Here is a 24210-nt window from a genome sequence, read left to right as displayed (position 1 = left end):
GAGCACAGGGGTGCTGGGTGAACGGGACTTGGTGCGAGTTAGGACACGGGCAGCCGAGTTTTGGATGACCTTAAGTTTACGTAGGGTGGAATGTGGGAGGCCAGCCAGGAGTGTGTTGGAATAGTCAAGTCTAGAGGTAACAAAGGCATGGATGAGGGTTTCAGCAGCGGATGAGCTGAGGCCAGGGTGGCGACGGTCTTTGTTATGCTGCGGATATGTGGGCGGAAGCTCATTTCAGGGTCAAATATGACACCAAGGTTGCTAACAGTGTGGTTCCGCCTCAGACAGATGTTAGGGAGAGGGATGGAGTCAGTGGCAAGGGACCTGAGTTTGTGGCGGGGACCGAAAACAATGGCTTCTCGCTTCCCAATATTTAATTGGAAAAAATTTCTGCTCATACAGAACTGGATGTTGGAGAAGCATTCTGACAATTTAGAGGGGTCGAGAGAAGTGGTAGTGAGGTAGAGCTGGGTGTCATCAGCGTACATGTGGAAACTGACGCTGTGTTTTCGGATGATGTCGCCAAGGGGCAACATGTAGATGAGAAGTAGGAGGGGCTCAAGGATAGATCCTTGGGGGACACCACAGGTAACGATGCGGGAGCGGGAAGAGAAGCAGTTGCAGGTGATTCTCTGGCTACGATTAGATAGGTAAGAATGGAACCAGGTGAGTGCAGCCCCACCCAGCTGGACGACAGTGGAGAGGCATTGGAGAAGAATAGTGGCCAACCGTGTCAAAGGCTGCAGACAAATCAAGAAGGACGAGGAGGGATAGTTTACCTTTGTCACAGTCACAAAGGATGTCATTTGTGACTTTGATGAGAGCCATTTCGGTACTGTGGCAAGGGCGCAAACCTGATTGGAGGGATTTAAACATGGAGTTGCGGGTACGGATTTGGGAGGCAACAACACGTTCAAGGACTTGAGAGAAAAGGGAAATGGGGAAATAGTTTGCAAGGACAGAGGGGTCAAGGGTTGGTTTTTTTGGAGAGGGGTGATGACGGCAGATTTGAGGGAGAGGGGGACAGTACCCGAGGAGAGAGAACTGTTAACAATGTCAGCTAACATGGGAGCCAGTAAAGGAAGTTGGGTGGTCAGCAGTTTGGTGGGAATAAGGTTGAGGGAGCAAGAAGTGGGTCTCATAGACAAGATGAGCGCGAAGAGGTCATGAGGGGAGATCGGAGAGAAACTGGAGAAAGATGTGAATTCAGGGCTAGGGCAGGGGGGAACCTTAGAGGAAGTTTAGCCCAGTGGGCAATGGGAAGGAAGGGAAGTGGCAGAGGCAGCTGAACGGATGGTCTCAATCTTAGAGACAAAGTAGCCCATGAGCTCCTCACACTTGTTGTCGGAGGAGAGGTTGGAGGAGACAGGGGAGAGGGGTTTAAGACGACGGTGGGCAGGAGAATAGAAGCTGGGGTTTTTGTTTGCATTCCAGAATGATTCTGGAAGCGAGAGCAATTTTGGCAGATGAGAGCGGGACCCGATAATGCTTTATGTGGTCCAGCCAGATCTGGCAGTGAATGGCTAAACCAGTTGCCCGCCATATCCGTTGAAGTCTGCGTCCCTTGGACTTAAGGGAGCAAAGATGAGGGCCATACCAGGGGGAACGGCCAGGGTGTGAGAGCGCAATTGTTTTAATAGGGACTAGGGCATCAAAGGTGGTGGTGAGGGTGTGGTTGAGCAGATCGGTAGCTGCAGAAATGTCGTGAATGGAGGGCCAAAGGCTGGACAGTTGGGATTTCATAAGTGCAGTTGTAAGAGAGTTGGGGGAAGAGTTTTTTCCAGGGGCAGGTGGAAGGGGGATGTGGGTGGAGAGCGATACGAGGAAGTGGTCAGAGATAGCCTTATCTGCGATTGACACGATGGGAGTAGCACATAATGGACTTGTTAGCAAAACTGAAGGGGCAGTGGCAGCATAGATACAAAATTGACCAAGAGTAGTGGTGAACAGTTGTTTTTCCAGACTGGAGGGAAGTATACAGTGGTGTCCCCCAGGGGTCAGTATTGGGAGCACTGCTGTGCTTGATGTACATTAATGCCCTGGATTTGGGTATGGGAGCAAAAGTTTTAAAGTTTGCAGATGTCACAAAACTTGGAAATACAGTAAACAGCGAGGAGGATAGTAGCAGACTTCAGGAGGACAGAGAGGGACTGGTGAAATTGGCAGACACATGGCAGATGAAATTAATGCAGAGACGTGTGAAGTGATGTATTTTGGGAGGAAGAATTAGGCGAGGCAATATAAGCTAAATGGTACAATTTTAAAGGGGGTGCAGGAACAGAGACCTGGGGTGTACATACACAAAACAAACAACGCAACATTAAAAGATAAACATTTTCTCCCCCGCCACCACCCCCCATACTTTTTAAAAGTGTGTAGAACACAAAACAGAGGCTGTAACAGGTGTGTCATCAGAACAGAGAGAGAGAAAAGGAAATGACTAATATACAGTTCGTATTTTTTTTAAATTCAATAATGAATTTTGCCTCAGTAAAGCTTTTGAAGTTTGTCTTCTAGTTTAATCAAATAATTTTGAATGGCTTTTTAGTTTAACAGATCATTGCTCAAGAAAAATACTCGAGCGCAGCTGACTGAATGATGCTAATGAAACCTGCGGCATTAGCTCATGCTCAGGCTGCACAACCCAAAATCAGCTCAGTGTCACAGCTCTGGGCAAAAAACTCAACCCAAGCCCAGGTTTGAGGGAAGCACAGACCCTCAAGTAAAAGCTTTAATGAAAGCATGAAAAGACATAAAACAATACAATTCAATGGATAAATGTAATCATGGCATTGTTAAACATATAATTTTAAAAATGTATTATTTTGTTTAAACTCTTATTTTAGTTATTAAGAATTACAATTATGGAGAAGAAAATAAATGGCACATACAAAATTTCAGAAAGCATGCTGAAAGAATAGTGAGAACCCAGTGGCCCGATTGCTGAGTTTACACAGGCATTACCCATTATTTTTCCCCCACACGTTTTGTCAACTTTTTTCATTTTAAAACAATGAAAAAAGTGACAAAACGTGTGGGGGAAAAAGTAACAAGTGGCATAGATATTGAATTTTACTTCTAATAGCTAAAGATATTCACAGCAAACAGGTGGAGAGAGATAGTGAGGCCACTGAAAGAACCTAAATCTGAAATAACGTCAATTGACCAAGAGATAGCAAATATACTAAATGAATTCTTCTTTTCTACGTTGGTGAAGGAGACCATGGGTAGTCTTCCCAGCATGAAGTTGAATTCCAAGGGAGCACAGTGGAAAAAATGGAAGTTTCAGATTAGGCTGCCATTGATAGGCTGAAGGAGTTGGAGGAAGACAAGGCACCAATCCTGGACAGACTTTGTACGGCGGTACTCAAAGAAATGGCCAGTGAATTCTGTCGTGCCCTTGTCACAATCTTCAGGGAATTGCTAGAAACTGAAGTATTGCCCAAGGAAAGTGACCAGTCTTCAAAAATAACGAGTATAGAGACCGACCAAGTAATTACAGGCAATGAGCCTAACCTCAGTCCCGAGTCAAGTGTTAGAAAGCATCCTGAAAGCAGAGACAATGAAACACTCAAGACAAGTATGGGATGGCCAGAGATGGTCAGCATTGATTTATGGGAAGAATGCTTCAGGCAACAAACTTCCCTGAAAGAGGAATCCTATGGGTGCGGTGTATTTAAATTTCAGCCAGGCTTCTACTGCCATGCCACACAAGCAATGAGTCCACAAGGTAGAAAGGGGGGATTGAACACTGGTTAACCAGAGAAAGCAAAAGATCAATTGTGAATGGAGTTGCATCAACTAGTGATCACTATTGGGGTGCCACAAGGATTACTACTGGGATCATTGCTGTTTTGGAGCTGGGCGAGAAACAACATTGCAAATTAGCAGATAGCACTAAATTAGGGGGCCAGTTTCAAACAATGGGGAACAGGCAAGCCAAATACAAAAGGAATGGGAATAGTTTGGGAAGCTGGTCAGATGAGTGGTAAATGGAATTTAAGGTGGACAAATGCAAGGGAACGAGTATGGTGTATAATTCTGATTGCCTTACTGCCATTGGAGCCAGTGTAGGAAAGTACAACCACACTGATACGGAGCTTAAGGCATCCGAGCTATGAAGAGGCTGAACAGACGGAGATTGCTTGCTCTGAACAAAGTTCAGGGAAGATAATATTGAAGTGTTCAATATTCTTAAAAGCAGTAGATAAATTGAAGCCAACAAGACATCAGAGATTGCCACAAACACGAGGACTAACAACTTGTATTTATATAGCACTAAAACATCCCAAGGCACTTCACCAGGGGGCATGAGCTCTGGCTTAAAAGAGGCATAGACAGTTTAGATTTAACTGAAATAACAACAGAAAATGCTGGAAAAACTCAGCAGGGCAGGCAACATCCGTGGAGAGAGAAATAGAGTCAACGTTTCAGTTCAAAACCCTGTCAAGACTGAAAAAGCACAGGAAATGAAACAAATTAAGAGGCCAGTTTGGAGGCTGGGAGAGAACAAAAGAGAAGTGAAGAGACATTAAGAGGTATTCAAAATGAGACGAGATGGTGATAGGACTAGTGGAGACAAAAGACAGCTCTAGATTAGGTGTGAAATGCGCTGGCAGAATGAGAGACAGCTGCCATGTGGGAGAGAAAAAAAGGGGGGGGGGGGAAAGCCAAAACAAAAAAGTGTGGATAAAAAATATAAGTAAAAATGTAATGGGGGCCAAGGTTATGATCCGAAATTGTTGAACTCGATATCGAGTCCGGAAGGCTGCAAAGTGCCTAATCGGAAGAGGAGGTGCTGTTCCTCGAGCTTACGCTGAGCTTCCGTGGAACAGTACAAGAGCCCAAGTGTGGCGAGGTCTGAGTGGGAATGGGGCGGTGAATTAAAATGACAGGCGACCGGAAGCTCAGGGTCATCCTTACGGACTGAACGGAGGTGTTCTGCAAAGCGGTCACCCAATCTGCATTTGGTCTCCCCAATGTAGAGGAGACCACATCGTGAGCAGCGAATACAGTATACTAGATTGCAAGAAGTACAAGTAAATCGCTGTTTCACCTGGAAGGGGTGCTTGGGGCCCTGGACAGTGGGAAGAGGGGAGGTACAAGGGCAGGTGTTGCATCTCCTGCGCTTGCACGGGAAGGTGCCGGGCGAAGGGGAAGGGGCCGGGCGAAGGGGAAGGGGTGCTGGGGGTGATAGAGGAGTGGACTAGGGTGTCTCAGAGGGAGCAGTCCCTACGGAATGCTGAAAGTGGAGGGGAGGGGAAGATGCATTTGGTGGTGGGATCACGTTGGAGGTGGCGGAAATGGCGGCAGATGATCCGTTGAATGTGGAGGCTGGTGGGGTGAAAGGTGAGGACAAGGGGAACCCAATGTGCAGGAAGGCAGTTAGCGTGGAAAGACCTGAAGGATAATTAAATAGATATTGAAGGATTGGCAATTGAGAGGCATTAGTTTTTGGGACTGGACAGATCCTGTAGAGACTGTACGTTCCTATAACCAAGTACAATATTGGCCCTCCAGGGTCGCAGTGACGTCAGCGTTCCAGATACACACCTGTTGTGGCGCTGGCACTTGCTGTACCACTGCCGCCTGCACAGATGGTGGACCGGCAGTGGATGTCCGCAGGGTCACAGTCGATGCCGAGTCGGACGCACCCTCTGAACTCTGCATGCTAGTTTCTATCAAAACAGAAAGACAAACGAGTCATTAGCCAGAGAAATGCTGCAGCGGTGGTAACAGAGTATGCATGCAGCGGTGGCACAGAGAACTGCAGAGATCTGTGGCCAGCTACAGGCCATCAGGGACTAATATTATACAATAGTAAAATTAAATACAGGTCAGAGATTGAAGCTTTTATCATGATTTCAACTTTGATTTCTGTGATTCAGATAATTATAGCAAAGGTTGTTACAAAGCTTCAAAATAAAAGAACTTGTATTTCTACAGGGCCTTTCATGACCTCCGGATGTCCCAAAGCACTTCACAGCCAAAGAAGTCGTTTTGAAGCGTAGTCAGTCACTGTTGTAATGTGACTTGTAACCGCCAATTTGCACACAGCAAGGTTCCACAAACAGCAACGAGATAATGACCAGATAATCTGTTTTAGTGACGTTGGTTGAAGGATAAATTTTGGCTAGGACAAAGGGGAGAACTCCCCTGCTCTTAGTCGAAATAGTGCCACAGGATCTGACACTCCCTCAGTACTGCACTAGAGTGTCAGCCTAGATTTTGTGCTCAAGTCTTTGGAGAAGGGTTTGAACCCTCAACCTTCTGACTCAGTAGCAAGTGCTACAACTGAGCCAAGGCTGACACCCTGTGTTAAAACTGTGTGTATTCGGATAAATAAACATCTTATTAAAAATCCAATGAATAGATGTGGATGTTTACATTATGGAACGCTAAATGTTGATCTTCACTAGGATTGCATTTATAAGATCCGCTAAATCCCAAGATGTCATTCATAATCTGCTATTTTCCCTTTGATTCTGAAGCCACGCCAGATTCACCAACTCATCTTTCAAATGCCTGCATATTGAACACCATGTCTGAGATGCCTTTTGTACAGAGTATGCCATTCTGTAACTCTTTCCAGCATTGTAAAAGCTATAAGCTATTACATACATTAGCTATACACTCCAACCTAGAAAAGCAGCTAAGCTGACATGGCCCCAGAAACAACAAAAAAACTTAGGAATTGCTAGATGAAAAAAGACCCAAGGCTGAATTTTCCTTGGTGGTAGGTCAAGTGGGAAAGTTTTTCTTTTGACAGCGGGTCGGGTACCCACTGTCAACTCGCTCCCACGCACCTTTCCCACAGGCGCATCAGACAGCGTGGAGACGACCCGACCGGCAGCAGCGGGGGACCCAATTGAAATCATTGTACTTTACAGGCACTGAAGAGCCTTTTTCCCTCTAGTTTTTAAATTTCCCTGCATGGCCACGGGATTCACACAGCTCGGGAACCATGTCTGCAAACCTGAGGAGTGAGTGCTGTGGCCATTGCTCCAGCGAATAACTTGACAGCATGGAAAACCAAAATAAAACCATGTTTACATCAGCTAACACATTGAAGGAGAGTCTGTTCTACTTGAAAAGCTACTGGTAAACGTTAATTTTTCACTGGCCATTCTCGGCTGTTGCCTTCCAACTCAACAGTAATTGCAGTGAATTGACCTGCACTATAAAAAATGACACATACCATTTCAATAAATGTGTGTGTTGTTTCTGGTCAGGTTTTTCCTCTCAGTACACCGATTGTCCAGTTAAACATTAAATTAAGTCATCAACCGTAACAATTTCATTCTCCTCACTCATTCCACTGGTTCAATTTGCTTTCAGTCCCTGAATATGACCAATTTAATTTTTCAGTCCGAGACTTTAAAGGTGAATTTCTGGAGGTTCTCTCTTGTCCATTGTTAACTTCAACGGAAGAGCTACAGAAATCCCAGAAACACATTGTAAGCACCACTTGCACTGTGTCAGGGATTCCACAGCTCCTCTGCTGAACTTGCATAAGATTGTAAATCCACCCCTTTACAATTACATTTAAAATCTGCTTAATTTTATGTATTACCTATATACACACACACTTTTATTTGTACCGGTTACTAATACAAAAAAGTCTATAGATTTGCAACTAAATCACCAATAACTTCCCAATTAATGTACTTTTTTAATTATGTTCTTGATCGTATTTGTAGATGGCATCATATTAATGATAATTTTATTTAAATATTTGTCACTCATATATAAATTATATTATTGTACAGTAAAAATTCAACACCCTCTATGTTAGATTAAACTTAAAATTTAATGTGGCCACTGTCGCTTTAAGGATCCTAGCTTAAAATGCGTCATGAGTGACGTCACCAGACCCACTCCATCTAACTGGGCTGGGTAACACACTGGGCGGGCTTAATAGGCCCCATTAAGGCAAGTTAATTTTGTACAGCGGGATGGATCCAGGAGCAGGGTCGGGACCCGCCTCGAACACCGGCCGCATTGGACCCGCCACGGTAAGGAAGATTCCGGCCCAAGGTTCCTCTAGTTTGCCTTCTACCATCCCAGTAGTCACATGGTACGATAATGGAGTTGTTGACTAAATCATAGCAATCAATCTCTATTAATCAGTCTACATGAGGTGAGGAAAACCCCCAGTGGTAGGGCGCTTTGGGAACCATAAGTCTAAAGTCACCTACCTGTTCCTCCCAAGCTTGCTACACTTACCACGTCAATTACTCATTTACTGAATCCCAAAATGTAATTTTGTGTCAGAAATCTATCGAAGTTAGATTTGAATGTATTAATACTAACTGCTTCTGCCATCGCGCTAGGGAGTCTGTTCTATAGTATAATAGCAAAATACAGCGGATGCTGGAAATCTGAACTAACAACAGAGTCTGTTCTATAGATTGGCCACTCATCACTGAAATATTGTTGCCGCAGATTAGTTTTGAATTTACCTCCCTTCAAGTGCAGGCCGGGTCCTCTGGTTCCACTATTAAGACGATAATTCAGACAGCCCTGAATATAGGCCTCATGACAATGGAGGAGCACTAAAAATGCAGTGGGACTTAGGCAGGTGATGACTTAAGCAGCAGGAGCACCAGTTTATTCAGTTTTATTGCAGGGGAAAAATCCAGAGTACATAAGAGTATTTGAGGCTATGGTGAGTTCTGAAATAACTGAAAAGGGATGTGTGCCAAAGGGATGAGTTGGATATCCTGGGAGGATCTAGAGGCTTTCCCCACAAAGTTTTGATTTTCAACACTTCATTTTGGTGTCTGTTGAAATTCTACTTTCAAAGCGAAAAATAATTTGTCCTGGAAAGGTTAGATATTCAAAATATGAAGACTACTTGTAGGGACTTCAAACAGTACCATGTTACGATAGTAGAGAAACATCAAACAAATGTGTCAAATGATCACCAGTGTTGTCCAACCTATGCTGCACTTCAAGCCTGTCAAAAGGTTTCGTTTTTTTGACTAAAAATTTTAAAAAAATTAAAAAAAGGTGATTCCAGAATAAAAATACTTGCATTTAAATAGCACCTTTCATGACCTCAGGATATCCCAAAGCACTTTACAGCCAATGAAATACATTTGAAATGTAGTCACTGTTGTAATGTATGAAACGCTGCAGCCAATTTGCACACAGCAAGCTCCCACAAACAGCAAGGTGATAATGAACAGATAATCTGTTTTTGTTATGCTGATTGAGGGAGAAATATTGGCCAGAACACCAGGGATAACTCCCCTGCTCGTCTTCAAATAGTGTCATGGGATCCTTTATGTCCAGCTGAGAGGGCAGTCATCCGAAAGACGGCACCTCCGACAGTACAGCATTCGCTCAGCACTGCACTGGAGTGTCAGCCTAGATTTTTGCACTCAAGTCTAATATAAGGCATGAAGTGAACAAAAATGTGATTTCCAGGATGAAGAATGGAGTTGAAATCTGTGCTCTCACATGCACCAGACAGATTGCTTCCAGTCTGGAGGTAGCAATCTATTATATTCAATGTCACTCCTCAAATTTCCCCACAGATGTTGACTGCATCTGCAGGTGGGATGGGTTCTTTCCTCCGTCACTCCATGGTAACCAAGGGACCTCAACCATGTGTGCGTAAACAGACTGGAAACAGGCAAGCTACAGAACAGAACCAGGCACTGTGACTCACACAAACCAACTATGATCTGCATCATACACCACAGCAGTACACTGTAGTAAAATGTTACATATGGGAATCTCAGTGGGGTAGAAGAGATGAACTTCTACTTGTATACAAATTACACAACTTCCAAACTCTGGCAATTCCACCAGCGCAGTGACAGGAATGCTCAATAAATTCAGTTAAATGCTTTCACACTGGAAAATATTCTCATTTCAAAACAAATTGGTACAACTAATCCTGAAGAAAATTCACCTTCATGCAAGAAAGAACCAGAATGCTCCAGAAAGCTCCTTTGAGGATTACTGAAAGTTTTTTAAAGTTGCATTTAGCAGCTTGTGTTACGTTCAATTTCTTTGGAGTCCAAATTTTTCCAATATATGTAACTTCAATTCTCAGAAACCATCAGCTCATCTTAAAAATTTCCTGCCTCAAGTTTGTGTGCGACCAACAAGCGAGTAAGTTGTTTCTATTAGCCTTCAGTTCTCCTTACAACTATAATCCCTTTGGTTCCAACAGCCTCCAGCTGTGCCTTCCAAAAATCTGGTTCATATTGACAACCTTCAATCCCAGTGAAACAAGCAGATTTTTCTTGTGCAACACTCATGCTGAAACATGGATTGAAAAACTGACAAGTCAGCTTGGCGTGGATTATTAGCTGCCTCTCAGGGCAATTGATAAGCATGAAGACTTGAAATCATATTCTCCCAACAGCAGCTGAATAGGAAAACATCTACACAAACACAAGCTTGTGCACTGTGCTGCTTTAGGATGCAGTTGTGAGGGTTTTAGGCACACTATATTTTCCAATGTGTGTCAGCCATGGCTCAGTGGGTGGCACCTTCGCCTCAGAGTCAGAAGGTTGTGGGTTCAAATCCCACTCCAGAAAATTAAGCACAAAAATATCGGCCGACACTCCCAGTGCAGTACGGAGGGAGTGCTGCACTGTCAGAGGTGCCGTCTTTCAGATGAGATGTTAAACCGAGGCCTGTCTGCCCGCTCAGGTGGACGTAAAAGATCTCACGGCACTATTTTGAAGGAGAGCAGGGGAGTTATCCTGGCGTCCTGGCCAATATTTATCCCTCAATCAACATCACTAAAACAGATGATCTGGTCATCATCACATTGCTGATTGTGGGAGCTTGCTGTGCGCAAGTTGGCTGCTGTGTGTCCCACATTACAACAGTACAAAAGTACTTAGTTGGCTGTAAAGCACTTGAGACGTCCGGTGGTCGTGAAAGGAGCTATATAAATGCAAGTCTTTCTTTTTGTAGCTTGGCAAGGACTATACAAGCCAAGGAGCATTGCAGGTGATGCTAAGAAAGTGATGGTTAGTTAACTGGCTGCTTGTACAGGCCTCCCAGGTCTTTCTATAGAGAGATCCAGGTTCATGTTTTTTCAGCAAAATATGGCAGAAGAGTATATAACACGAGCAGTCTCACTGGTAGCAACCCCATAACTCATTAGGTCAGTATGGAAGATAGCAGAGCTGCCTTGCTTACCTTGCAATGCTATGGAAGTAGCCCAAGTTGCTGCTGACAGAACTGTTGAACAGAGCCATAGGATTCATGTCCTGGTCAAAGGTAGTCAGATAGAAACTTACATTTCTTATCTAATCACCTCTGGAGAATATGACTGGTTCCAGTCAGTCATTGTGTCATTACAAGAGGAACTTCAAACTACTTCTAACCAGAGGAGACAGAACATTCCGAAAGTCTGAATAGAGGTTAATGCACACAAAGTGGCAAATGAATAGGGCAAAGTTTAAAGCAATCAGAAAGTGAAATTCTGATAATAGCAACAAGTATAGAGTCACAACGGCACAGGAGGCGGCCATTCGGCCTATCGAGTCCATGCTGGCTCTCTGTAGAGGAATCCAATCAGTCCCATTCCCTGCTCTATCCCTGTAGCCCCGCAAGTTTATTTCCCTCAAGGTGCCTATCCAGTCTCCCCTTGAAAACATTGAGTGTCTCCGCTTCCACCACTTCCGTTGGCAGCGAGTTCCAGGTCCTCGGCACTCGCTGCGTAAAAAAGGTTTTCCTCACAGCCCCGCTGTACCGTTTGCCCAAAACCTTAAATCTGTGTCCCCTAGTCCTTGTACCATTAACTAGTGAGAACAGCCTTTCCCCGTCTAGCCTATCCAAACCCATCATAATCTTGTACACCTCTATCAAATCACCCCTCAACCTCCTTTGCTCTATTGAAAACAAATCCAGCTTCTCCAACCTGTCCTTGTAGCTAAGATCCCCCATCCCCAGAACCATTCTGGTAAATCTCCTCTGCACCCTCTCAAGGGCCTTCACATCCTTCCTATAGTGTGGTGACCAGAACTGTACGTAATACTCCAGTTGTGGCCTAAACAGTGCTTTATAAAGTTTCAGCATAACTTCTCTACTTTTGTACTCAATACCTCTATTTATGAAGCCCAAGATCCCATATGCTTTGTTAACCACTCTCTCAATATGTCCTGCCACCTTCAGGGACCGATGCACATTAACTCCCAGGTCCCTCTGTACCTGCACACTCTTTAAAACTGTGCCATTAAGTGTACATTGCCTCTCCCCGTTCCTTCTGCCAAAATGCATCACCTCACACTTCTCTGTATTAAATTCCATCTGCCACTTGTTTGCACATTCTGCTAGCTTTTCTATGTCCTGTTGCAGTCGATTAGTATCACCCTCACTGTTTGCCACATCCAAGTTTGGTGACATCGGCAAAATTGGAAATTCTACTCTGTATTCCAATATCCAGGTCATTTATATATATTTAAAAAAAAGTAGTGGCCATAGCACTGACCCTTGGGGAACACCTCTGTCTACCATCCTCCAGTCTGAAAAACAGCCATTTACCACAACTCGCTGTTCTCTGTCCTGAAGCCAATTCCTTATCCAAGCTACCACTGACCCTATTCCATGAGCCTCAATTTTGTTAACCAGCCTTCTATGTGGTACTTTGTCAAACGCCTTCCTAAAATCCATGTAGACAACATCCATTGCATTCCCTTCATCAATCCTCTATTATTTCATCAAAAAATTCAATTAGATTCGTCAAACACGATCTGCCTTTTACAAATCCGTGTTGGTTCTCCTTAATTAGCTTAAACCTCTCCAAGTGCCCATTAATTTTTCCTTGATTATTGTTTCTAAAACTTTACTCACCACGGATATTAAACTGACAGGCCTGTACTGTAGTTACTAGGATTGTCCTTACACCTTTTCTTGAACAATGGTGTCACTTTTGCCACTTTCCAATCTTCAGGCACCTCCCCCGCATCTAGGGAAGATTGGAAAATTATGGCAAGCCCTTCTGCTATCTCCTCCTCCAATTCCCTTAGCAACCTGGGATGCAAGCCATCTGGACTAGACGACTTGTCCACTCAAAGCATACCCAGCCTTTCTAGTACATCCTGTATCAATTTTCACCCCTTTCATTGCTTCTACCGATATTTTGTCAGCATCTACCTCCTCAGTAAACACTGATACAAAGTCCTCATTGAGTATTCTAGCCTTGCCCTGCGCCTCCAAGCATAGATCACCTTCTTTGTCTCGAATAGGCCCCACCCCGCCTCTTACTATCCGCTTACTGTTTACATGCCGGTAGAAGATTTTTGGGTTCCCTTTTATGTTAACCGCCATTCTACTCTCATTCTCTCTTTGCCAATCTTATTTTCATCTTCACGTCCCCTCTCAACTTACTGTATTTGGTCTGGTTCTCCCTTGAAGAATTCACCTAACATTCATCATACACCCTCTTTTTTTGTTCATCATCTTCTCTAGCGCCCTCATCATCCAAGGAGCCTGTACTTGGAACATCTCCTCCTTAAAAGGTCACATTTCAGAAATTCCTCCCCCTCCTTTCCCTTTACCCAAGCATTATCCCAAATCGATATTTGGGTAATTAAAGTCCCCCAATATCACCAGTCTATAGCTCTTACATATCTGTGATTTCCCTGCAGATTTGCTCCTCTACCTCCCTTTCACTATTTGGAGGCCTGTAGAATACCCCAATACCCTTTTTGCTCCTCAACTCTAACCAAATGGATTCTGTCCTTGTCCCCTCAAGAACATCCTCCCTTTCCAACACTACATCTTCCTTAATCAGCACCGCCAACCCACCCCCCTTTTTTCCTTCCCTATCTTTTCTGAACACCTTGTACCCTTGAATATTAAGTGCCCAGTCCTCACCGTTTTTAAGCCACGGTTCCGTTATTGCCACAACATCATATTGCCACATGGCTAAGTATGTTGAAAACTATCCTTACTTTTAAGCCAGCTTTAATTCAGTTCCAACTTGTGCCACCTAATGTGATCTCCATCCTTGCAACAGCAATACAGACTACAATGTAAATATACAAGCAGCTGACAACGACCTGGCTAACTGCTATAGATGCTCTGCTGTGCAGAAATCTGCCAGCATCACAGCCCTCTTTCCCCCCTCTGGCCAGAAACAGAGTCTCTTTCCCCTTCTGTTCATTGGCTAAATCCTTTGTTGGTGCATGCAAAAATAGTCAACAAGTTGCCCAGAAGGCGGGGCTATGAAGTACACCTAAAGCACTGATAACAAGACCTGCCAGTTTCAGGACCAGTTATATAGGTTCTGTGGAAGCTTCCTCACAAAAGGGCCGAGGACAGGCCAAAATAAATCCGAGCTGTAAAGCTGAATACCTGCTCAATGTGGCAGAACAGCGAGAGGAACACATTCCAAGAGGCAGTGTTTGAAATCTGGTAGGTCAGCCAAACTCATCAGTAGAAATCCAGTGTAGATGAGTGAAGTGATCTTGTGACAGGCACTAGGTTTTCTGAGGAGAATTGATCTATTAATGAACATTTGCAAACTGGACTGCCATTTTTATACAGATCTGCCTAGTACATTTGGAGTTTTGACAGCTTGCTCTGGGAATGATGGGTGGAGTGGGGATGGGGATGTCACACCACAAGATCAGGGGGCATCTCTCACTAATCAGCAATAATCCAGCAGGTCAATTGTGGAACTGCCGCATTTGAAGTTTGCAGGGTTACTTTACTAGTAAGACACACTAAGTATACATTAGCAGCCATGTTGCACCCTGCTGTCTGTGCAGGTACCTTCCACTCAACACAGCCCAAAATAACAGGGAACAAGAGCTGGCCGGCTATCGCTGATAAAATCCCATGATCTTCACATTAGGTATTTTCATGGATTAAGTCAGAACGAGTCAGAGTTCAAAGTTTACAAATCAGTTGTCAGGTCACTAGTTTAATGTCCCATCTGTGATTGAAGTGTTTTTGTCAGCCAGTTTCCTCAGCTCTGCTTGTGGAGGTGTTTACTGTCAATGGGTAGGGCTCCATTGGTGTCCGTAGCCTTCCAGAGTGACAATTCTTCACATGTTACCTAGACAGCGAGTTTCAGTCAGGTATTCAACTGTGAAGGCCACCATCGCGGAGCTCAACTCTGTCCTCACCCAATGTCTGCACATGTACACTTTCAGGACAAGTCACTGGGTCGTGACCAGGAACGATAACGTTGACTGATATGCCCATCCCACCTCCTGCTATGCCAGGGAGCACAGCGGCCAATCGTAGCACCTCCATTGTTGCCCTCCGCTCACTCAGTGCAGTCTGGGACCTCCTGATCTGGACTAAACTGGGCATTACCTACTAAGCCATCAGCTGAAGCATGGTCAGTCTTCAGTGTATGATCACATCCATGACATGATTTTAGAAACAAGCAACATTTTGGCATTAGCTACTAGTGAAAAGTAGCTTTAAAAAAAAAAACCAACAGTGGTTCCTTATTGTACAATAACAGGGTTGCAACAATAAAATGTCCCCACCCCCAGCTACAACATACCCATTGCTGCCTAACCCCAATTTCTCCCTTTCATTGCATGGTGCAGTTAAATTGTACAGCACCATCCAGTGGGGATAGTAGTTATTGGAATAAGGGGGAGAGAGAGATATGTGCAGCACAGCAGGCTTTAGAGTCATAGAGTCATACAGCACGGATAGAGGCCCTTCGGCCCATCGTGTCCGTGCCGGCCATCACGCCCTGTCTAATCTAATCCCATATTCCAGCATTTGGTCCGTAGCCTTGTATGCTATGGCATTTCAAGTGCTCATCCAAATGCGTCTTGAATGTTGTGAGGGTTCCAGCCTCCACAACCCTTCCGGGCAGTGAGTTCCAGACTCCAACCACCCTCTGGGTGAAAAAGTTCTCTCAAATCCCCTCTAAACCTCCCGCCCTTTACCTTGAATCTGTGCCCCCTAGTTATTGACCCTTCTACTAAGGGAAAAAGCTCCTTAGTATCCATCCTATCTATGCCCCTCATAATTTTGTACACCTCAATCATGTCCCCCCTCATGTCCCCCCTCAGCCTCCTCTGCTCCAAGGAAAACAAACCCAATCTGCCCAGTCTCTCTTCATAGCTGAAGCGCTCCAGCCCTGGTAGCATCCTGGTGAATCTCCTCTGCACCCTCTCCAAAGCGATCACATCCTTCCTGTAGTGTGGCGACCAGAACGGCACACAGTATTCCAGCTGTGGCCTAACCAGTGTTTTATACAGCTCCATCATAACCTCCTTGCTCTTATATTCTATGCCTCGGCTAATGAAGGCAAGTATCCCATATGCCTTTTTTACCACCTTATCCACCTGTTCCGCCGCCTTCAGGGATCTGTGTACTTGCACACCCAGGTCCCTCTGACCCTCCGTCTTGCCTAGGGTCTTACCATTCATTGTGTATTCCCTTGCCTTGTTAGTCCCCCCCAAAGTGCATCACCTCGCACTTTTCCGGGTTAAATTCCATTTGCCACTGTTCCGCCCATCTGACCAACCCATCGATATCGTCCTGCAGACTGAGACTACCCTCCTCGCTATTTACCACCCTACCAATTTTTGTATCATCCGCGAACTTACTGATCATACCTTTTACATTCATATCCAAGTCATTAATATAGACCACAAACAGCAAGGGACCCAGCACCGATCCCTGTGGTACCCCACTGGCCACAGGCTTCCAGTCACAAAAACCTTCGACCATCACCCTCTGCCTTCTGCCACTAAGCCAGTTTTGTATCCAACGTGCCAAGGCACCCTGGATTCCATGGGCTCTTACCTTCTTGACCAGTCTCCTGTGCGGGACTTTATCGAAGGCCTTACTGAAATCCATGTATACCACATCCACTGCGTTACCCTCATCCACACACCTAGTCACCCCCTCAAAAAATTCAATCAAATTAGTCAGACATGATCTTCCCTTGACAAAGCCATGTTGACTATCCCTGATTAATCCTTGCCTCTCCAAGTGGAGACTGATTTTGTCCCTCAGAATTTTTTCCAATAATTTTCCCACCACTGATGTTAGGCTCACTGGCCTGTAGTTCCCCGGTTTTTCCCTACTCCCCTTCTTGAATAATGGAACTACATTAGCGGTTCTCCAGTCCTCTGGCACATCCCCTGTGGCCAGAGAGGTTCTGAATATGTGTGTTAGAGCCCCCGCAATCTCTTCCTTTGCCTCACACAGCAGCCTGGGATACATTTCGTCCGGGCCTGGGGATTTATCCATTTTTAGGCCTGCTAAAACCGCCAATACCTCCTCCCTCTCGATGTTAATGTGTTCGAGCATATCACCGTCCCCCCGCCCTATTTCTATGTCTACATCGTCCCTCTCCATAGTGAAAACAGATGCAAAAAATTCATTTAGAACCCCTCCTACATCTTCCGGCTCCACACACAGATTGCCACTTTTGTCCCCAATGGGCCCTATTTTTTCCCTAGTTATCCTCTTACCCTTAATATACTTATAAAACATCTTAGGATTTTCCTTTATTTTGCTCGCCAGTGTTATTTCATGGCCCCTCCTTGATCTCCTAATTTCTTTTTTAAGTATCCCCCTGCACTTTTTGTACTCCTCTAGGGCTTCCTCCGTCTTTAGCCTTTTGTATCTGCCAAAAGCCCTCCTTTTTTTTTCTAATCCATTCTCGTATATCCCCTGACATCCACGGTTCCCTGTGGTTTTTGGAACCACCCTTGACCTTTACGGGAACATGTTGCCATTGTATGATCTCAATCTCCCTTCTGAAAGCCTCCCATTGCTCCGATGCGGATTTTCCTACAAGTAGCTGATCCCAGTCCATTTTGGCCAGATCCTGCCTTATCCTATTAAAATCAGCCGTCCCCCAATTTAGAACCTTTATTTCCGGCCCATCCCTGTCCTTTTCCATGACCACCTTAAATCTCACCATATTATGGTCACTGTCACCAAAGTGCTCACCTACTAGCACTTCTTCCACTTGGCCGGCCACATTCCCTAGCATTAGGTCCAGTACCGCCCCCTCTCTTGTAGGACCTTCTACATGCTGGCTCAAAAAGCTCTCCTGGATGCACTTTAAGAATTCTACACCCTCTGTGCCTTTCACACTCTGACTATCCCAGTTAATATTGGGGAAGTTGAAATCCCCCATTATTATTACCCTATTATTTGCACATTTCTCTGAGATTTGCCTACATATCTGTTCCTCTATCGCCCCCTGACTGTTTGGAGGCCTATAGTACACTCCCAGCAAAGTGCTTGCCCCCTTCTTGTTTTTAAGCTCCACCCATATGGCCTCATTAGAGGAACCTGCTAATATGTCATCCCTCCTTACTGCAGTAATTGACTCCTTAATTAATATTGCTACACCCCCTCCTCTTATACCCCCCCCCCCCTCTGTCTCGCCTGAAGATTCTGTACCCCGGAATATTGAGCTGCCAGTCTTGCCCCTCCCTCAACCATGTCTCCGTGATAGCAACAATATCATACTCCCATGTGTTTATCAACACCTTCAGTTCATCCACCTTATTTGCAAGACTCCTTGCATTAAAATAGATGCCATCCAGCCTTGCCCTTGTATATTTGCCCTGTCTACCAAGCTGACTTGTTTTTTTCTCTATCATTGGCAGCACATCACCCCCTCTTTCAGCTCCCCTCTGTATCCCATCCCCCTGCCAAGTTAGTTTAAACCCCCCCCAAACAGTGCTAGCAAACCTCCCCGCAAGGATATTTGTCCCGCTCTGGTTCAGGTGCAACCCGTCCGACTTGTACAAGTCCCACCTTCCCCAGAAGCAGGCCCAGTGATCCAGGAAAGTAAAACCCTCCCCCCTACACCAACTCTTTAGCCACGCATTCATCTGCTCCATCCTCCTATTCCTATACTCACTAGCACGTGGCACTGGGAGTAATCCAGAGATTACAACCTTTGAGGTCCTGCTCTTTAATCTGTTACCTAGCTCCCTAAATTCTTGATGCAGGACCTCATCCCCCTTCCTACCTATGTCGTTGGTCCCAATGTGGACCACGACCTCTGCCTGCTCACCCTCCCCCTTAAGAATGCCCTGTAGCCGCTCAGTGACATCCATGACCCTGGCCCCAGGGAGGCAACAAACCATTTGTTGGAGATAGCTGCCAGACTTGGAATAAAACACAAGATAGGAGGAAGTGTCCTCTCTTGTGATCTGGGACGGAGCAATGCCAGTGTTATAACGTAGCTGGTGCTGCAGATGTTTGATATTTTTATTTTGATCCAGTTCCAGATAAACGGCATCAAAATAGCAGCAAGAACTAGCCTCAACCCTCTAGAATATCCAGTGCTGCTTTACCAAGAGCTAAGGTTTGGCTGTGTGAGGCACCTTTATTGGTTGATGAACAGTTATAAACCTGTACCTTGCCACATATTCTAATGGAGGTTACCTTCACACATCCACTGACATGTGTAACAAACACCATTTAATCACAGAAAAACACATACAGATGTTCAATTAAAATCAAGCCAAAGTGGCTGGCTATGTTTGTGCTAGCTCACATTGTTTGCTAATTCACAGCAGTTGCTATGGGAGACTTAGTCTACTCCCGTTTCTAGGAGCTAGTTGCCAGGCAACTCACTGAATACTCTGAAAACCAAACAATGCTATCACCCAAATCCTGCCTCTACTCCTCATTAACTAAATACCCATTAGTATTTCACCGGTTATGCCAAATATACATGGGATTTCTTCATTCTTTACCTGCTCACTTTAACAGAACAGCAAAAAGCTTCCAATCTACCTACAAAAAATTAAGCATGGCACTTTAAAACTCATCCCTATAATTCAGATGTGCAAGTCTCATACAGCACACTGGTCAATATAAGGAAGCTGGGTTCCAATCGATTTGACCCATATGTTTTCTTAATATTTCTTGCAATGAAATAAAAAAGGTACCAGACAGAAATACCCATGAGGGGTGGCTGACAACGCTTCTGAACAATGGCCCATTTGCTGAGACTTGCTGAGAACTTGCACTTTACTAACAGATTGTTTCAAGTGCGAACATATTGTATAACCTGACAACCACTAAGTGTTTCAGTGCTGTCATAGGGTAGTGGTCTGTATGTGTGTGCGCGCGTGTGGGGGGGGGGGTTGGGAAGAAGTTAATTTTAAAATCCACTTTGTTAGAACAATGCCCTGACTGCATTCTGTCAACTCCCACACTTTACAGAAGTGCGAACAGCTTGAAGCTTGGGAAAATTTGGCAACGGCTGCCATAAAATATTTTCAAAGCAGCTTACAAGCATTCATGCTGAAAATGGTAATGAATGCTATTTTATAAAGTATTATTTGGACTGATATTTAAATATGGTAATTAAAAAAAACACAATAGCCAGTTATCGCATGAATGCTTGACATGTTAGTATGAGACTCGCTCTCTGCTATTTTAACAGAGGGATTATTAGGCAGAGTAGTGGCAGCAAGGAAGCTATAATATACATGTTGGCCTAGTGCTCTAGCACTAAGTGCAGTTCTCAATGGTCAGACTGATGGCTGGGGCTACCCCTTGGAGGGTTATAAATATGGTGAAATCTAAACACAACTTGAAACGACTTTGCATTTCTTTGTAAATATAACTGATCCTATATATATCGTGTGTAAATCAGTGCCCCGATGTTAGAGAGGGGCCAGCTGCTTTCCAGCTCCTGATCACTATCCAACCATCCCTGCTGGATAGTACATGCTCACGCGTCTGCAGTTATCGTGGCGGGGACAGAATTGTGAAGACCCCATGGTTGAATCAGCTGCTGACAGCTGGGGTGGAAGAGATGGGAATTGGGAGAAACAAGACCAAACAATGCGTCATGAATACATTTAGTGCCACTTCAAGGAGAAATATTGCACTCCATTTATTGGACCTTCATGGAAAGAAGGGTTGAATTCAGTCGATTATGAATCCTTGCCATTGGGTTGCCTATTTCACAGCTTCATTTCATGCAGTAATCAGGGGCTGCTATTAGTAATAGGCAACCTGCACCCGAGTGCCAAATAAACAGCAAGATCAGGATCCTGAAAGGTTTCCACTCAGAGGTTCAACTTTAAATAAACTGAGCTTACCCTAAACACCAGACTACAGCATTAAACTGGAGACCTATATGTCAGGGAGTAAACACACAAAGATGAACACTTCACAAAAAAAAAAAGACACCAATGTAAAATTAAGTTTTCAGAGCAGATTTTACAGGAAGCCTCTTTCCAGACTTCCACTCGCAGTGACACATGCAGATGAGAATCATTTAAGCAACCACGATAGGTCTGAATAATTGGCTAAATGAAAAGTCTTGCGTGCAATACTAACAGAGGGATAGGTTTGTTGCATATTCTCAACCAGTGAAAACCTTGGATAGCTTGAATTAAAATTGACTTTAAAAAGGTGCATTGCCATCCATCCTGCTCAAAGAAAGCAGCATACTGTATGAATCAAAAATGTTCACGTCACCTGCTCACTACAGAGAGATTGGCTTATTTTAAATTTCTGCCTCTTAGTGCGTGGTATCAGTCTCCATTCAAGAGGGACAGGGCCCAGGAAACACACCCCACATTTGTAATTGAGCGCACACAGTCACTGAACACTGGGGTGGGGTGACAAATTGTGTTTGAATTAGTGAATAAGTTTTAAAATATGCTATTGTCCTACTGTCAATAACTGAAAGATTAAGTGGTCAACTTGGCCAGCTCACGGCAAGGTTCAATCAGATTAAGAAAACAAGAATAGAGGAATACTGCTAAGCAGAGGGGCAAAGAAAGAGAAAGTGGTAATCACCTTACTTGCTCAAAAACAAACATTGAATGGGTGGAATGTTATGGGGCAGGTTGCAGGACCCATGCAGAGTTGTGAAGGAGCAGAAATTTAATTTCATCCTTACATCACAAAAGCTAGTCACGTTTAGCTGCATGTTAAATTATTAGGAATGAACTGGGCGGCATCCCACAGAAGCTCTTCAGAAACAAGTCGGAACATGCAACGTGTATTCTGCAGTAGAGCAACTTTTTACATCGCATGGGACTGTCATTAAATGAGGCAGGGGAGGGCGGGTGTAGAGAGACGATCACTTCATTACAACTAAAAAGAAATCAGTCACATTTATATATTGCCCTTCGCTGCTTCACGAAAAAGGTATGATTAGAATTACCATAGTTCACTCTACAGTATTCAAAGCCTTAGGGGACCAGCAAGGCATTTCTCAAAGGAGAGACACTTCTGTTTTTCTGTTTGTTACATGGAGCAACCAGTGGGACCAGAGTGGGAAAAGGCTTTCTGCAGGAGAAATGTAGTAACATTCCATTCTTTAGCTTGGATCAATTATTAGGTACAAAGAAATCAGTGATATCTTCTAGTCATATTTATAAGTTACCAGATATATTAGAGCCGCCAAATAACCAGCAAGGGCCCAATCAGACTCAGAGCAAAAAGCCTATACACAATATAGACATCCACATCTACTGTGGATCACAGCATAAGGACGTCACATGCACATGGTTTCAAAATGGCCTCATCTTTGTTCTGTGGAGTTGCATCATAGCCCATGTACATCAGTGAGTGAGCATGCTCAACTTCAACCCCAAAACAATAGTTTTTGTTGGTCTGGTTGGCAGCATTTATTGCCTCAGTTATGATCAATGACAGTTTAGTTATTTGAATCAACAGTTCTTTTGCACATTAAATTTTCTGGCATTTAAAATGCAAATGTGACGGTCTAACCTCTTGCCCCCATTGAGAAACCACAACAGAGGATCCCTCACCAGCTGCAGAGCTTGTTCCTGAATACATGACATAAAATTCACCAGCAGTGCAGGTCTGAGCGAGTTATGACAGCTTCTCGCGTGGCTCCAGACTCTACCATCACACAAAAACAAAAGCAGGGCAAGGAATTTGGCAACTTGGTCTTTCTACATTGGTGGTTTTCCAACACAACAGTGGTGGGCAGCAAGAGTACAAAACCACAGCAGGGAAGTAAAGCGCACACTGTGAATCATACATCATTCTCCATCATACCTTTAGAGTAAAATACACAAATACCATCTCGACTAAAAGTAATGTTAAAATTGTAACAGCAGGACTTTCACTCAAAAAGGATCTTACAAGTCTTTCATAGGGGCTCTGAAGCATAGACCAGATAGCACACTGAAGCTCTGCGTGCGTGCGCATCCATTCTAAGTAAGCTGGAAGTCAGCCAGGGAGATGAGATCCAGCTAAAGAAGAGCAGGATTTGGGGGCACAAATAAGGTTTACCACAATTTAGTTTGTAATACAGTACTGTAGTTTGGGACTGAATGCACATTGGCTGCTGTGTCGACCACATTACATAAATCAAATGTAAAACAATTGTATTTTTTGCATACATTTGCACATATTGTATTCTAGTTCTCCCCACCGCCGCCCCCCCCCCCACATGATTGGTAAGGTGTGGACTGTGGGCGCTACTGCATTAATTTTCATATATTTTTGTTAGCCTGTGGTATTTTTGAGATTATTTAGGCAGCATTGGGAGCCTTAGTTGTGAGGCAGTGATATTCACTACACTCCAAAAAGTGATTCACTGTGTTAAGTACTGCGATATTTTGGACAACAATTCACATTTATATAGCGCCTTTCACATCTTTAGGACATCCCAAAGCACCTCAGTCAATAACTTACTTTCTGAAGTATAGTCACGGTTATTTTGTAGGGAAACACCACAAGCAATATGCACACAGCTAAATGGATCTTGGTTAATTCCCTCAGTACTACACTGAAGTATCAGTCTAGATTATGGGCTCAAATACTGGAGGGGAGCTTGAACCCACAACCTTCTGACTCAGAGGCAAGGGTGCTACAACTCAAGGCTGATACCTTAGCCCACTTCCTTCGCTCCATCATTGGCAGCCATGCCTTCAGCTATCTAGACCCTGAACTCTGGAATTCCCTCCCTAAACCTTTCCCCCGTCCACTTCTCTCCCATCCATTAAGATGCTCCTTTAACCTATCTATTTCACCAAGCTTCTGGTCACTTGTCCAAATGTCTCCTCCTTTGGCTTGGTGTCAATTTTTGTCTGATCACTCCCCTGTGCAGCGCCATGAGACATTTACCACATTAAAAAGGTATTCTATAAAAGCAAGTTTTTTTTGAATAAATGGAAACCATCACTACTCTTTCCAAGAGGGGGACAAGAGATAAGATGGGAGCGAGATGAGATGTTATTAAGGTGCATTATAAAATGCAAGATTTTGTTTCACATCCGT

The 24210-nt window shown here is 44.3% G+C and overlaps 1 protein-coding gene across 4 annotated transcripts in view; it reads right to left on the bottom strand.

Moving 5' to 3' along the window:
• LOC147108428 (DNA-binding protein RFX2-like) overlaps nt 1-24210 on the bottom strand; it is a 160058-nt gene that overhangs the window by 117185 nt on the left and 18663 nt on the right. For all 4 annotated transcript variants that reach the window (XM_086005057.1, XM_086005058.1, XM_086005059.1 and 1 more), the window contains one exon: nt 5554-5678. In XM_086005057.1, coding sequence (XP_085861183.1) covers nt 5554-5670 — 117 coding nt within the window. In that variant the 5' untranslated portion in view covers nt 5671-5678. The remainder of the gene's footprint in view (nt 1-5553; nt 5679-24210) is intronic.

Source organism: Somniosus microcephalus, chromosome 13 (genome assembly GCF_052327205.1).
Source record: "Somniosus microcephalus isolate GS21.2 chromosome 13, FLI_Smic_1.0, whole genome shotgun sequence".
Classification (NCBI taxonomy): Eukaryota; Metazoa; Chordata; class Chondrichthyes; order Squaliformes; family Somniosidae; genus Somniosus; species Somniosus microcephalus.
Note: the sequence above shows the minus strand (reverse complement) of the source record. Positions and strands in the feature narration are given on the sequence as shown.